At 40.4% G+C, this 16,447-nt stretch overlaps 3 protein-coding genes across 3 annotated transcripts in view; 1 reads left to right on the forward strand and 2 right to left on the reverse strand.

Annotated features, from left to right (window-relative positions):
- Positions 1 to 1,445, forward strand: part of MYO1E (myosin IE) — a 78,862-nt gene extending 77,417 nt beyond the window's left edge. The window contains exon 28 of the mRNA XM_033070466.1: positions 373 to 1,445. Coding sequence (XP_032926357.1) covers positions 373 to 449 — 77 coding nt within the window. The 3' untranslated portion in view covers positions 450 to 1,445. The remainder of the gene's footprint in view (positions 1 to 372) is intronic.
- Positions 1,446 to 2,849: 1,404 nt separating this feature from the next.
- CCNB2 (cyclin B2) lies at positions 2,850 to 7,717 on the reverse strand. The gene is made up of 9 exons (XM_033070468.2): positions 7,576 to 7,717; positions 6,566 to 6,694; positions 6,360 to 6,485; positions 5,779 to 5,952; positions 5,547 to 5,705; positions 5,032 to 5,268; positions 4,107 to 4,247; positions 3,437 to 3,547; positions 2,850 to 3,122 (listed from the first exon to the last, which is right to left on the reverse strand). Exons 1-9 carry the CDS (start codon positions 7,603 to 7,605, stop codon positions 3,021 to 3,023), a joined length of 1,209 nt encoding a protein of 402 aa, XP_032926359.1. The 5' UTR covers positions 7,606 to 7,717; the 3' UTR covers positions 2,850 to 3,020.
- A 1,770-nt stretch (positions 7,718 to 9,487) lies between these two features.
- The window catches only part of RNF111 (ring finger protein 111), a 53,283-nt gene continuing 46,323 nt past the window's right edge, over positions 9,488 to 16,447 (reverse strand). Inside the window, exons 11-14 of the mRNA XM_033070469.2 lie at positions 13,743 to 13,835; positions 12,735 to 12,830; positions 11,756 to 11,859; positions 9,488 to 11,240 (exon numbers count right to left, since the gene is read on the reverse strand). Coding sequence (XP_032926360.1) covers positions 11,123 to 11,240; positions 11,756 to 11,859; positions 12,735 to 12,830; positions 13,743 to 13,835 — 411 coding nt within the window. The 3' untranslated portion in view covers positions 9,488 to 11,122. The remainder of the gene's footprint in view (positions 11,241 to 11,755; positions 11,860 to 12,734; positions 12,831 to 13,742; positions 13,836 to 16,447) is intronic.

Consider the following 16,447-nt stretch of genomic DNA (forward strand, 5'->3'; position numbering starts at 1 on the left):
AGAAGCCTCCACCCCAGTCCAGCCTCTTCATTCAAGAGCATGTCAGAGACAGACCAAGGATCTGTCACTGGCTACTGCTGAGCTGTACCCTTGTGAGACAGTAATTCTGGCACTGGCTCTAGAGGAAAATTAGCCTAAATCACAGCTGTAGCACAAGAAGATGTAATTAACCAGTTAAAAAAATCTGAGTCTCCAAAGCACCCTCAAGGCAAAATGATGTGACCAAAAGATGAACACACTCCAAAATTCCTGTCCCCTCATTCCTTCCCAGAAAGGCTCTCACTGGGTGGGCACAGCTTTGCAAGGTTGCACCAAGTACACCAAGGAAATGCTTCCAGAGCCTCACTCCTTACCTTGCTGTCCTTGTTACAGATCCTTCTGGCTGGTGGACTGGAAGACTACGAGGGAAACAGGGTCTGTTTCCCAACAATTATGTCACCAAGATATAAGAGACTGTCAAAGAAAAATTGGCGTGAAGGAAGGTACCAGTGGTTGAAGATGTTTTCCCTTGCCTTCAGGACATTGTTCTTTCAAGGTCTGCAGTTCTCAGCGATATTTTCACCAGTAAATTGTGTATGAGCAGGAAGAGCTACCCACAGACTTCAGTCTATCTCAGCACCATACAGCAATGAACTGACCAATTATTTATTATATTTAAAACCTGGTTTAAACACCTGATAATGCTCAACCCTACCATCTTCCTGAAAGAGGTGATTTACAGCCTGGAACCAGGGACTTCGAAAGGGGTGTATTTAATAAGTGCCTTCAGCTGAATATAAGTAACCTTTTTAATTGTCTACTGAAGATAATGTTAAATGCACATTTCCTCTAATGCAGATCATTCTGGGGAACATGTTAATATGCTGCTACATGTCAAAAAGATTTAGGCTCATTTGGGATATTACCATCTGAAAAACTACTGTGATGGTCTATTTAAGTAATTCTGTACAGAGATGTAATGGAACTGGTTCGTGTTTGCAGGTATGTTTAGGGACTCCAACAGGCACTGTAAGAATTTAAAGCAGAAAACCACATAGTACTGTATGCTAATAATGTTGCCTTCTTCAAGATTTATATTATAATATGGCTGGCCCATGTTGGATTTATGTTTAATACTCTACCTGTTATAGGAAGTGTCTTTATGCAGAGCTGTACATTTATAGAAATAGTTATATACTGTATATAAAAACTGGTTATGATAGAAACATGTATAAATGTATAATGCAGTAGTCCACTGTTCTTATGAGGTAGTACTGCTAGAATTTTTATGCCAGGTACTTACAGATATGCACTACTCCTTCTCCTTCTAAATAGCAAAAGCACAGGTCTTAACTGCCCAAGTCTGATTGCCTCCCCCAGCAGAGTGGCTGTTCCTTGCCCTGCAGTTCTGAGAATCCCTGCTTTGCCTTTTGAACCTCCATAAAATAAATCACAGGAAGATCCAACTGGTTTGTTCTCTGTGAAGTTTGTTCTCACATATACAAAGAGATCTGTTCACAACAATGGCTTCAGGATTTTACTGCACTGACTTCTAAAGAAAGAACCCCCTTTCTTCAACTCCAAACCAAATTATTTTCCCCTATGCCCAGATGAAGTGCCATCCATTTCATTCTCTCATGTTAAGAGCAGTTTAAAAGCCCTGCATATACTGGTATTAAAAGTTGCATAAGCTTTAAGATACAGCTAAAAATCCATTGCCTCAAGTCTAACTTAGGTACACAAACTCCATCTTCTATAGAAGCTGTATGGGAGGCAGAAGTGAGGACCTTACTGAGGCACATTTTTCAGAAGACTGTTTGCGGCAAGTACTAGGCTTCCTTACTGCAGGGGAGAAAAACCTGCTTGAGGAGAGAAAACCCAGTAGCTTCAACATCCTTCCCATAGGGAAGCACTGAGGTCTAGGGCAGTTCTGTAACACTGGGTTCTTGCCCTCTACATCAACAGCCACCACACTCATGAAGAGGAGATGCTGAGCAATCACAGAATAGGTAGGTGTGGAAGGGAGGGGCTGAGTTCAGTAGAACCTGGAGACTATCAAAAGGTCTAATTTAACATTACTTATAAAAGATTAATTTAACATAGACATAGATGAGGTACTGAGGTAGAAAAGTTGCATCACTTACATGCTTGTATTCCCTGAGCATACAGCCACTGACACTTAAGATTAGAAACAAAGACAAAAGCAAAGTGTCCAGGAATTTACAAGAACTGCCTTTTGCTGGGGTTGACTCTATAATCCCAGAGCTTTATTGGAGAAGCAGGGAGAGGGAAAAAGAAGATGTGGGCAAGGAATAGGTAATGAAAAACCTAAGGGGGGGGTTATTTTCAGGAAGTGCAGGTTTCAAGGGCTGAGCTGCTTTCAAAAGATCTCAATGCCCACAGTTCCACACCTATATTCCCTGCACAGCTGTCACCATTACAGGAGACTTCCAATTTTTCTACCTTAGCTCCCTTTTTTTAAGCAGAGAGAAAGACAAAGATTTACAACGTTAATACCTGTTAAATATAGCCTACATCTTTCCCCAAACTTGAAGATGGCTAACTACAAAAAAATAAATACATTCTAGTATCCCTTCGTGAAATAAGGCACTGAAATAAAGTACATATTTAATGTTCTTTAAGGTACAACAAAAATATGCACTGTATGCCTCCTTTTTATGTTGAAAGTGAAAATAAGTTCATCAATACAATGCAATATATAAAGCTTGGAGATTCTCTCTGGAAACAACCACTGAGAATAATGAAGCCCATTTAACTGCAAGTTGTAACAATCACCTATTTAGCCAATGTCCCACTTGGACATTACACTGCAGATGTCTAAGTTGTACCTTAAAGAGTCACACCCAGTATTTAAAAGAAAGGAGTTTTATTTTTAGATAGAAAGCTGTATTACTACAAAGCAAATTTAAAATGTCACCTTCTGTGTGAGTCGGAACTGTGTGTGGCAGGCTGGAGTGCTATGTACAAAAGCAGCAGACAGACAAAGTGCACACCCCATCAGGCCCTGGCTGCCCAGGGCTTCACAGGAGTGATGCAGCCAGATTCTTGATCATCTCACTGTTCAACTGAGGGATGGTGCTGATGGTCAGTAGTTTGCTGCTTGCATACTTGTTCTTGATAGCCTGCAGAGTACAGAATAGAGATAAAAGTTTCATGCATTCACTCTTGAGGGTCAGACAGATAATTCTGTGTCACTGTGCCTGCCTGCTTGGAAAACAAGCAAACAAATAAGGCTGGCACTGAAGTAGTTTGCAAAGTTGACAAGAATACAGTTTGTCTAAAAGGTTTTGCTAACATGAGTGCAACAGCCTCTCAGAGGCTTGTCAGAACAGCTCATGCTTTAAGGTAACATACAGAGCATTTACCTAAGGAGCTACAATATGCAGTTTTCTTATTTTTAAAACACTAGAGTAAGGATTTAAGTAGTTATACTTACAATATATTTGGTTAACTTCTCATTTACTTTGACTACATTCTTGGCCATATGTTTCATGGTCATCACAAGACTGTCTTCTGCATAGCCAGTGTAGTACTGCTGCTTTACACCCTAGAGCAGAATGGTAACAAATTTGAGATTTGTCAAGGGGGAATTGCTGCTTGAGGCACACTTCAGGCAGCAAACACCCTGAGCTTCATGGCTAAGCCTCAAGTGCTGGAAACTGCAGCTGTCAGTTAAATGACAGATCCAGAGTAACCTGATGTGCAGAAGTCTGGACACATCAGTTTCTAGGACCATGCCACTTCTAGACTGAACAAAGGATAAAAAAGCAACTACCAGCTGAATTATAACTCACTACTCACAGTACACAGCTTCATTATGCTAACTACATGTATTGCAAGAATTATGAAAATCTACTTTTATTTACAGTGTAGCCTTCCATAATGCTTTCACATGAAAAAAATTCTTTTTTACCCCAATATTCACACAGAAAAGGACTGTGATTTTTTACTGGTACATTCCTTTTTCTACCTGCTACTATGCATCAAGCTTGCCCAACCATAATTCCAGCACCAGCATTGTTACCAACTAAACACAATTTTTAAAGTACTTTTTATTGGTTCAACTCCACAGAGGGAAGAACAACAAGTTTGATTGAAATACTCACCCATTTGTTTTGTCCCAAAACCTTCTGAGACAGGCACAGTGCAGCAGCTGCGATCTCTGAAGGCCGGTGGTGAACCATGTCATAGTCTATTAGTGTCAGCTCCATCAGGTATTTTGCTAGAGTGTGTTGCTTAGCATCAGCCTAGGAGGTTGAGAGCTTGTTAATCCACAGCTTCACTTCACTTTAGCATAATCACTCAGAATTGCTTATCATATTCAAGAACAAAACAAAAATACCAAATCTTTACTACAGTTTAGGGACCATCCTTTCTAACAAACATTCCTCAAGACCAGCAGCCATTTGGAATTTAGACACAAAGTCAAGTGAGGGATTTTAACAGAAAACTGCAGTATCAGGTACTGCTGCGCCCAACTACGGAGACTAATACTACCTCTGTAATGCAAACTAAGGGAGGGCAGGTGTAAAATTACTTAAGGAGAACCTTGAGTTACCCAGTGGTCTACTGAGGTAACTGAAGCCCACCTCAATAGCAGACAGTCACTTAAATATAATCAGTGAGGTGGAGAAAAAAGGGTTGGGTAAAGAGAAAGCTTATCTTTTGATTCTAAAATAACACAGTATTTACAATTAGAAGTTACAAAGAACTCCAACACTGCTAGTGTTTTCCTAGTAAGTACTCTGATCACCAAGATTCAGAAGATTAAAAGCAAGGATTCTCAGTTTAACAGTAAAATTACTGCCACTAAGGCTGAACATGGGCGTCAGTAAATAGAAATGTGAAATACTAGAGGCTGCCACAGTGACACTGTTGTGTTACTCCACAAGGTGGAGTTTCAGAGCTGAGCATTTCTTCATCCAGCATTTAAACTAGAGGAGGTAAGATCACATGATAAAATCGCCAGAAGCAATCCTGATAAGCTTTACCAACACAGCAAAGTGCCAGATAATAAGGACAAGTACCCACCTCTCCAGCTTTTGATGCTCTTCTTAAGAAGTGAATTGGAAGAGGTCGCCCCAGGTCAAAGTTTAATTCTTTAAGAATGATCATTTCCATTTCTCTGATTTCATTACTGGTGTAGGCATTGTCGGTAATGTAAACAAAGTCTGCTATATCAGGAGACAGTATCTCTTCATATTTTGAAGCTACAAGTAGTGCTGTTACACCCACCAGCTGAAGCTTCTTGCGAGGTACTGGATAACTCTGCAACACAGACATTTAAAATGCAGGTCCTGAAGTGTCAACCCTAGATAATCAATCATATTTATCAGTTTAGAATACCAGCATAATAGGTGTCTGTATAATGACAGGCTCAAAGGAGGCAGCAGCAGCCTCAGAGTTAAGATGCTGCACCGCAACAGCTCTTACACACAGAGCAGATTGTGTAAATTGTTAGATTTCTGACCAAAAGTTAAATCCTGAACTCCTTTACCAACACAGTACCCGAATACTGACTGAGCAGGGCGGGAAGGAGATGTCACCTGCAAGAAGCGGTCCATGATGGCCACGCACATGTAGAGCGTCTCCTGCAGGAGGCGGAACCTCGAGTGCACCTGGACGAGCCAGTCCACCAGGATGGCGCGCATGCGCCCGTTGGTCGTCCTCCCCTCCAGGTAGTGCGGGCGCACCGACTGCTGCAGCTGTGGGGACAGCAGGGTCAGCAGCCAGGCACCCCCCTGACACAGCAGGGCAGCCCTGGGGTATCCAGCCTACCTCGAGCTCCCTCAGGTACAGGTAGATGTCTTTTACGTAGTCACTGCACAGCTGGGGGTTCTCCCAGTCCTCAGCATCAATGTCTTCTACATTGTTGAGCAATACATCAGAGAAGGCTTGGCACAAATCCTCCTCTTGCATTGATACATCCATAGGGACAGGAGACATAGGAACCTAAGCAATAGATCGCACCTGTTAACGTCTTACGGATTCACCATTTAAGTTTCAATGCTCCTTTGTTTCCATGTTTCACCAGTTACTAATGCAATTTCTTTAGATGGAAATTGAAATCAAGCTTGGGCTCCAGTGCAGCAAGTTTTCACTGACACATCATAAACATAGCATCCCAAGATCTTCTAGTAATTGCCAACTAAAGCAGAAACTTCATCCAGTACTTCAACAGCTCATACTGCCACTTGAACGTCAGCTTTAAGTACAACATGCATTAAACCAAAACCTCATTACAGAGGCTTGACTTTTTCAGCAGGGGAATCAAATGCAGCCACAGATAAAATGATTGTGAAGGTAGAGCTCAAAGTGCAAATCAAATTAAAAACCAGGGCAGTATCATCACCTCCTACCTTTGGAACATCTGTTTCATTGTTTGCTTGATTTACAACAGCTGGAGCTTTAGGCAGTACAATTCCATTTGTCGTCTTGCTAGGTCCTCTCGCAGGCTTTATGGATGCTTTGGGGCATTCTGTTTTCTGTAGTGAAGACAATCATTATTAGTTCAGAGCAGCAATCTAACCTCTCCCTATATCGAGATTGCAAATGTTCCTTTTACCTTAGGTATCTGTGTTCCTCTTGTTGCAACTTTATTTCCTATTTCTTCTAAAGCAGCTCTTTTGCCAGTCACGTGAGTTTTCGCTTTACTTCTAAGGTCAGACACAGCATTCTCCATCCCTCTAGTGACCTAAAATGATAAAATTGCAAAAGTTTAAGAGTCGGAGACCAACAGCTTTCCAATGCCTGACTCCATTAGAGACTTACCACCACTGTACCTGTGTACCTCTGTGCCTAGCATGCATTCATTATTCAACCAGCTTTTACTTTCTAGCTAGTCGCATACATTCAGAGGAAGAAGTCTCTTCTCTAGGTTCAGAGAGATGTAATTCTGAACGGTGTTGTAAAATTAGGCAACAAATCCTATCTCATACTTTTTAGCTTTTTAAGGTCGGAGTGCTCACCTATTTAACTCTCTTTACACTTTATAACTCTAGCAGCGCCCCCCGGAGGATGCGTAAAGCAAGTTCCTTGTTACATATATTCCACATAAATTAAAAAGCCATGCTACACACGCAAAAATTAGTATTCTTTGTTATGCACAGCAACGAAACCACCAGATTTTTTGTGCAGTTCAGGTCAAAACGTTAGGCAATCACCACAAAAGAGAGGCTCCTGCAGTCCCTCCCTACACCTCCCCCTAAAGCAGCTTTAGCTTTGCCACTCTCGCATCCTCCCCTGCCGTGCGGGGGAGGCGCGGGCGGCCAAGGCCAGGCCGAGGCGGGAGCAGCGCCCGCGCTGCCCAGGACGGGGCCCCCTCCCACCGCTGGGCCGCAGCTCGGCCCGGCCGCCGCCCCTCCCGCCGAGGTACAGGGGGGCCCGGCCGGTCTGAGAGCCGAGAGCCGCCCCCCGTCACCCCCGCCCGGCCGGCCCGCGGCCCCCGCGCCGCCTGAGAGCAAAGAGCGCCGGGGTCCCTTGGCCGCCGGCGGCCCCTCTCTGGACGCCCCCCCTCCCCTCCCAGTTGCTCCTCTGTCGCCCCCCGGCCCGTCCGCCGCCCGTGGCGGTACTCACAGGGGCACGGCGGGTCACCGGCAGCGGCATGGGTACGGACACGAGGGGGCCGCTGCAGCAGCTCCGCACAGAACAACTCCAATCTCCAGCCAAACCGACGGCCGCTCCTTCACGCTACCGCCGCTCCCTTTAAACCCTGTCCTGCTCTACTATTGGACAACTTCGTAGGATGCACGCGTCCGATTGGTCCGTCTGCCCAGGCCCCGCCCCAGCAGGAAACGGCAGTAGCCGCTTCCGGTGGCGGCGGGCGGCGCGGGGGGCGCAGCGCCTCCCTCAGGGCGGGGCCGAGCCCGAGCGCCCGGAGCGGGAGAGTTTAACCCCAAAGGGCGCCCCGGGAAACGCCTCCCGCCGCGGGCCGGGCAGGTACGGGCGCTCCCAGCTGCGGGGAGGCAGCCGAAGAGGCAGCAGGAGGTTTAGTAACGAGTCCGAGATTCAGGAACTGTAGTCAGGATTACAACCGATTCAGGAAAACGTTACCGTAGTTGCCTAAACGACAGAAAAGGGTCTTTAAAATTCTTCTCCAGTCTCTTAAAATAAGCACTGAGTTCCAATATTCCAAATAACTCAATTTAGCAGGATAATTAACTTCAGCTAAATGCTTGATCCTTCAATAAGTTTTTTCTAAGGCAGTAGCTGCAGTAACTAATACGTGTAAAGGAAAAGGTTTATGGATCAAGACTTCAAGAGCAAAACAAGGGAAGGGGAAAAAAATTGCAAAAGAAACAGATTTTGAATGATACCAGTCTAACATTTTATTTATTGCATACAAAAGGATTTCTTTTGACAATGGAATTTCATATGAAAAGTAATTTGATGCATACTGTTGAGAATCTTCAAAGATGCTGCAGAAAACTTAAGGCAATGCATCTAAGCATATAAAGCACAGTAAGTGGTGGAAATTTTCAAAATGAAAAGCCTATTCCTTCTCCTTCCCTTAAACTATGGTTAAGTCACAACCTTCTGGAACAGAAGTAAGCTGCAGCTTTTCAGCCCCTGCAATAGCATTAAGATCAGAACACTGATTCCTGACAAATACCTAAGTGTTCAGCATCACATTACAATGTTATGCATACATTTAAAAGCAAGACAGTATCAGTAGCTATTAAATAAATCAATTAATGGATCACTAAAATACCTCTAGTACCAGGCACTCAAATTAGACCCACAAAATATTTCCTTTAAAATAAAAAAATTTAAAAACCCCCCAAAACCTGTGCTTCTCTGTCCCGTAAGGAAGCCAAAATAGAATCTATCACATACCCAGGGTCTCAGTTACTTCAGAGGCCCTGGGTGTTTTTGTCCCGTGTCTCTCAAGTACCTTCTTGGAATCTTTTAGAAATGAGTATCAGTCTTCAAGCATTAGTGGTCAATTAACTTCAACAGTCACTGGAAAACACAAAGTGTCTGTTCAGTCCTTCCAGTTACTTTTACTCATTCTTAGCAATGAATAAATTCATGCAGCTTCAACTTTGCAGTCACTTTCAGATGCCTACATCCAGAATGTTCACGAAGCTTAAGCACAAACCCAAGTCAGGTTTTGAAGCACTCCAATTGTGTTGCCTCTCCTCCCATATCCCCCATCATACAAGCGCAAAGTGGTTTAAGTTACGTTTTAGCAATGCAATTAAGCTTGAAAAGGTCCATTTATCACACATGCTGGAATAAATTTCTCTCTGTTTAAAGCCTCAGTGCCAGAGGTGTGAAGTTTGTTGCCAGCAATAGACACTGTACTCGCAAATGCTACTTACTAACAAATAAAAAAAAAAAAGGGAAGCAGCTTTAACCATACAGAAACAGGCATCAAATTAGATAAGGTAATATTTATAAATGGATTTTAGTGTAAACATAAGAGTTTATCTTCTAGGTTTACAGTAAACCATTTTACACATCATCTGATCATGAAAGACAAAGACAAGAGAAACTGAAGGTATTTATTATTCAATCCACTTACAAAGCAGGTGGCTTAATGCAAGCTAATTGACATGTTCATATATGATCCCCAAGGAACATCTTTTCTAAAGCGACAGTAATACTGTCTCAATGTTTTTGCACATTTGCACTTTGCAATGTTGAACACATTTATATAAACTGTAATCTATTAGACGTGAAAGAATGTTGATGAGCAACTGGAATCCTGATATGGATGAAAACCTCCATCAAAGGCAAAATGTTAGAACATTATAACTTAATTCTATATACTATATTATGCAGCAAATCTTAACTATAGAAAATATTTCAATCAGTGATGGACTGTTGGTAATTTATAAAGAGGGAATCTATAATCAAGGCAAAAACTAGGGAATCACAATTTGTGTCTCAGTTTCTACAGGAATTTACAGGCTTTCAACTTACTAATGAAAAATAAAAACAAGAGACAAGTGGATTTAGCTAACTTTATTAACTTCAAATCTAATAAAAATCCCAAGACAAGCCTGGAATCCTTAGAAATTCTATGAATTAATGTATATAAACCCAAACAAAAACCCTGCAGCTTTAAGTCCTTATTGAATGGTTTTGTATTAAAAAACACAAACCAACAAAACCCAAACAAATAAACAAAAAAACACAGTCAAAAAAAACAAAAACAAAACAAAAACCAACCCTCAATGTGCGCAGATACTTCAACTTAAGTTAGCAGAAGACCAAACAGATTCTAAGCTCTTTTTCCATGTCCCTAGTAATTCTTTCAATCTGCAAGTATCTACAATCCAGCTAACTGAAATCAACATTTAGTGTTCACTAAGAGCTGTTTCACAGCAGCTTATATTTAAGTTAGGGATTCAAATTTCTAGACATAGAAGAAAATGATAAATACAATCTGAACAGCAGTCTAAATGTTTAATATTGACATTCAAATATATCTGCATTGTGCTGAAATTTTAATTAAAACAAACATGAAAATCTGATCAGACAAAAACTCTGGTGATGGGTATGCTATATGTATCAGTCAAACTGAATAGAATTCGTATTCTGTTCCCAGTATTAAGGATGTTATTTGAATCAGAACTGATCTTGTAAATATACAGCAGCCATTTTTTCCTAATTAAGGAATGTCTCAATACATAATATTATCCTTTTCTAGATGTTCTTTATACATTTAAACTAAAATATATATGATCGATTAAATTAGGGATTCAAGGTTAGTAATGAGTGAAATCATACTTTCAAAGCTTGATACTAGGTAAAACAAACCAAAAAAGAGACCACACAATTCTATTTACTAAAGCAGCTAATCTTGCCTGCAAGTTTGGGGTCACAAAGCCCATAATATGTGCAAACAAATGCAATACAAGGAACCATGCAAAAATACAGTAATGAATTTAAAAAAAAAAAAAGTAAAAAAAACAAAATTTATAAATACACTGAAACTCAACTGTCTTCTACACAAACTGTAGGTCTAGCATTAGTTGTACCATACAGCAGAGCCAGCACTCTGGGTTCAATGCTTCCAAATCTGCGCAGGTAAGTCATGCCATCTTTGGTTGACTGAAGTACCAGGAAGGATGAGAGGGAGCAAGAGGGAGGACAAGAGTTCTGGAAAGCAGTGTCAACTTTCACTAGGCAGCTGAGCCTCAATGTCCACTCTGCAAATGGGGCACTTCTTGTTAGTAATCAACCACTGATCTACACATACTTGGTGGAAAAGGTGCATACATGGAAGGCGCCTGTCATCAGAACACAAGAACATTAGTGTTAATAAAGTATGTCCATATCAACAAACCCATTGGAAAAACACAACCTGGGCCTTGCTGCTGAGGTCTGTTCTTTCTGTTTTCCCACAGGTTTCACAGCCTTTCCACTTGCACATGCATTCTGTCTCACTCCAAATAGACATGGAGATGGGCAAGGAAGTCAAGCACCAACTGGCTTCTGCTGCATTAGACTGATTTAAACCTGTTAAAGTAGCACTACTCCAGAAACACTGACAGTCCTGATTAATTCAGGGCATCAGCTTGGGCTCATAACACAGGCAAAGATGTGATAGAATAACCCACACTCTACCTAACAACAATACAGACTGAACAATGTGTATTTTCAACTGCAACTTATTTTACTGTATCAGTTCAATGACAATAGTTAACTAACTGTTGACCTAAGCAGTATGGCAAAGAAGTGCATCAGATTCAAGAATGGTGTCAAAGACAAAACATTAACATCATATTCTGACATTGTTATTTACCTGACATCTTCACCTTCCTCCAATATAGACAAGCAGATGGTGCACTTTTCCTCTGTGTCTTCTTCTGTTCCTTCCTCCCCATCTTGTTTGCAGTGCAGTTTCCTCTGTGAGAACCAATCAGTTGTTACCTTATTAGTAGAGATGACATTATTGACAAACTGAGTAAAATCTCTTTTTGGTACATATTCAACACATTTCTTTGAAAACATTTTTTAAATATTTATTAAAATGTATTTGAACCAAAAATTAATCAAAAGCCAGCACTAGGAGCAAAACCCAGGACATTTCAGATTTAACTATTGTTACTGACAAAAGTCTACTGAATATTAATTTCATAGTGTTGCAACCAGCCCTTTAACTTATTGTCTATGTTTAATTATCTTAATTTCATTCACGTAGAGGCAAATGAAAATCCTTTCAATCTAGTGTCTTGCCACTATTTATCAGGTATGAAAGAACAGTGTCATGTGGAGAGGATTGTATCTTATAATAGACTGAACTCCAACTGAAAGACAACCTCAGTTGTCAAAACTGTTCATCCCAGTTCAAAACCTCCTGATATTCCAGTCTTCCCCATGTGTTCAAAGTAAAGTTTAAATTGATACATTCCAAGCAGGTAAGCACTGTGAACTTTTTACTGCAAACATAAAGCTTTCTTTTGTGAGCTGTCACTGAAGTCTGTTGTTTGCCGTTACCAGCAGGAGTTATTTCATTACTCACAAGGCTACTCATAGCTACTGGACAAGTTAACACTATGATAAACAGAAGTGGTTTGATACCACAGTAGCTCTTTATCTAAGGAACTAATTTTAAATTTTCCTCGCGAAACAAGTGGCATTGCAAGCTTTGTTTACAATCCTTGAAATTTCAAGATACAGAATACACGCCTTCTTTGAAGCTGATAATTCTGCAGATTTAAGCTAACATTATTACAAGTTCAAAGAAATATTAGGCAGGCCACAATTTGAGAAATCCTCACCTTTTTGTATTTATGTGGATATGTGCATCTTTCTATAGTTCCCTGTGTTGCTCCACGATTAACATTGCCTAGTCGTTCCTCCAAGTGAATCAGCTCCTAAAAGTCATGAAGGAATAAACAGTGTAAGAACTATTATTTCAACTACATTTAGGAAGCAATGATTTTATTCTAACCCACTTTCATTTTTAGAATGACAAACTCTTATTTCCCAAATAAATTAAATATAGGCAAAGCCCAAAAGTATGTTGTGTGGGAAAAGTGATGGGCTTCTGTCGAAAAACCCACACAACATGATCTGGTATTTTAAGTTCTAGGGAAATACTATTTTACTACAAAAAAATGAGAGTGTTTGTCAGCTAGGAATGGCTATCAGTATGTTCACACATACTTCTGTGTCTTATGAGGAAGAGGCAATCAAAATATGCTATGTAAATATTTGCTTTCTAACAGTCATTAAGGTTTTGAAGAAAAAAAAAATTGCTTAAGTTGAAATACAATGGTTGATTTATTTTTTTCTCAGAACCATGAGATGTCACTGAAGAGGTTTTCAGTAGACTAGGTCATTAACTCTCTGCATCTGATACATTTATGACCTCCTGTTTTTTTCCTTCCCTCCATTTCAATTCTGGCACTATACAACAGGACAGCACTGTTGGTGTGGCTGACTTTCAGCCTCACTTGGAGGATCCTGGCACAGTTACTCACAGACACCACTGCCTTCTCCCAGAATGTCGTGGGAATACTCAGTCCTACTCATGGTTGGTGGGCAGAGCAAGATGTACTGTCAGGTAATTGCCACCTAACCTGCATTGTCCAGGGCACCTTTTCCTGGCCAACTTTTCAATATGCTTTTGTCCCTCTCCATAATGGTGAGGGCATTCCATATGTAAAGGGTATTTTCTATATGATTCTTTCCTATCTACATATAGAACTAGCTCTATCATACACCCTCCCCATATTCCCTCATGACACATTTTGACACATATCTAGTTTTATTCTATTACAAACCTCAAAATTGCCCCTGAAAGGGCCTCTGAATGATGTTCCATCCAATCCCGATGAAATGTAACGGATGTGAGGGTAGCCCGCCATGTCTGGTACCTATTCAAACAGCAGATGTTCAGTTAAACCTATTCAGAACAGTTTCAGTATTTTACTGTTCACTTTGAAAATAAGTTCCTTTTGCTTTCATTGAATCACTTTTTATACTCCTCAGCCTGAGCATACAATTCCAACTGACAGCACAACACAAACACCACTCCAACACATCTAAACATAACCAGAAGCAAAACAGAAGCGAGCCTAGATCCTCTGCTGTAATCTCTCCACATCTGCATTACAATTCCCAAGCCTCAAAATCTCAATCTACATTATATAAACTACCATAACATCTACCTATCTTTGTAAACTGAACAGCTACACAACATTATGAAAAGGACTCACTAGGGATTCTCAAATATAAGCTTTTGGTACCACAGAAGAAACAAAGCTAAAAAACTCAGGCTGGGAAAAGCAGCCAATACTTTTATCTGACTCAAAGGAACCAAACATCTTTATATTTAGAGGTTAATAAAAATTAACACTCAAAATTTGCATCTGAAGTTATAATTAACTCTACATTCAAGCATCCACTAGACCCTCTTGCACACTAGGAGACAGAAGCAGTGAACAAAAGACCAATGTCCAGTGCTATGTTCCACAGGCTCCTCAAGCACCAGCACTTTTCATAGAGCAAAGCTGAAGCATAGTTAATAGAGCAGGGACCACCTCCACAGCAGGGCTGCTGCATTCCTTTCTTATCCCAGCAAGATGAGTGAATAATGGTATTAACTTTTTCATCAGAAATATCCCTATAGCATTTAATGAACAGGTAAAAAACCCCAAAATGATCAGCAGATTCAATTTACTTAATCCCACAGCACACCAACAGGAAGACTGTCGGTAGCAATTCACTTGGAAATACTTGAGTATTTCCTTTCTGTGCTATTTCTGTGCAGTTGAAAATGTCTCTACTGCTGTATATGACAGCTCAACATAGATCTCACAAGGTTGCCCACAAATCAGATATCTGAGATACTATTCATGAAGTCACATATTCACATGTTGCTCCTCTTCTTTCCATTAGACACTTCCATGTTTAACATACGTAAGGTGTAAAAATCAAGGAATGCATTGTGGAAAAGCACAAACCTAGACAAAGCCACCCAACATCAAATAAGGGACCACTGAGCTGCCCTTCTACAGTTTTCAAATCCAGTCTTGTAACTAAAAGCTGACAGGGAGAGACAAGATTCCTCTGCCCTAAATAATTTTTTTTTCCAGAAAAGAAAGGCAGAACCTGATTGTTTTAAAGCAGTTTATGTGGAGCTTGTTAAATGACAATGTAGTGCCAACATCTGCCACAAGTACAGCCACAATATTGGTCTTTAACAAACCAGAGTAATAGAAACTGAAGATGTGTATTCATGTGCATATCAAAACATGTCATGTAAGTGATATCTGTTGGTATCATAAGTCTCTCTGATTGACAACATGAACTATGGCTGTAACTAAGGAATTTTGGGGGAACACATTAAAAATACACTGTTCTGTAGGAAATCTCTCAGATAACCACTGATTTATGATTCATTCTGCATTTCAGCATGTAATTCTACTCCAGGTTCCAATTACAGAAAATGCATTTAAAGAACTAGGTCATCACACACTATGAATATGCCAGGTTCTCACTAGGCATAGACCTGTCTGGAATCATTTGGGAAATTTTATTGCCTATTATAACACTGGGAATCAATGGGCACCACTCAGAGGAAGGGAACTCCTGACAAAAACTAACCCAAGTCTCAGAAGTGATATTCAATGCCTGCTTCTTATTGACTGGGATTTCAAATCAGTCGTTTGGAAAACAATGAATCTGATAGTGCAGATACTGCATCATTACAAGAGGTGCAAAGTCACAGAGGTATTGCTGTAATTCCACAATCACAGTTCCAAATGCCTCAGCAGTCACTTTACCAACTGCAGTGACATGCACCTGGATAGGCCTTCTATTTGGAACAAATTCTGTTACTGGAGACTAAGAAACCTATTAAAATTATTTTTAACAGTACAAAGCCAAAAATTGTTCAGAGTACCTACCACAAAAAACTACTGAACTCAAGACAACAGAAATGTTGTGTGGGAAAATATGCTTTCATACTAATAAATGGGCCTTCATATTATCTTGATGGGGATGGCAAAACACCTCTGCAAAATTACCTGAAGACACACTATGTACAGGCTCTTTTATAAAATACCCTGAGAGCACAGCTCAAATTTCTGGTCAGGTGAAATGCTACTCTGAAAAAAAAACCTCCAAGAACAAAAAAATATAAAACAGCTCCTTCACACTGGCAGAATAAGCAGTCTGCTACCACAGCAAGACTTAAGTAAATTTGTGACTACAAGATGGAGAAAAGATTTGCAAGAACGAACTATCAATAATACCCAGCTAAGAATAGTCCTATTTAAAATCCCTTTGACAGTTACCACCAAGTTTCAAATGCAAAAAGATTAACTCCTCTTGGAGAGTTTCACACAAAAGTGGAAGTTAGTCTTCACTAAGCTTTCACACAGAATGGAAGAAAAAAAGGAAAAGATTAAAGCTAATAACAAATGTAAGCAGTTAAAGGTAATGCCAGTCTCCACTAAATGTTTGTATATATTCTTTTGGATAT

The sequence above is a fragment of the Catharus ustulatus genome, chromosome 12 (genome assembly GCF_009819885.2).
Source record: "Catharus ustulatus isolate bCatUst1 chromosome 12, bCatUst1.pri.v2, whole genome shotgun sequence".
In the NCBI taxonomy this organism is placed as follows: Eukaryota; Metazoa; Chordata; class Aves; order Passeriformes; family Turdidae; genus Catharus; species Catharus ustulatus.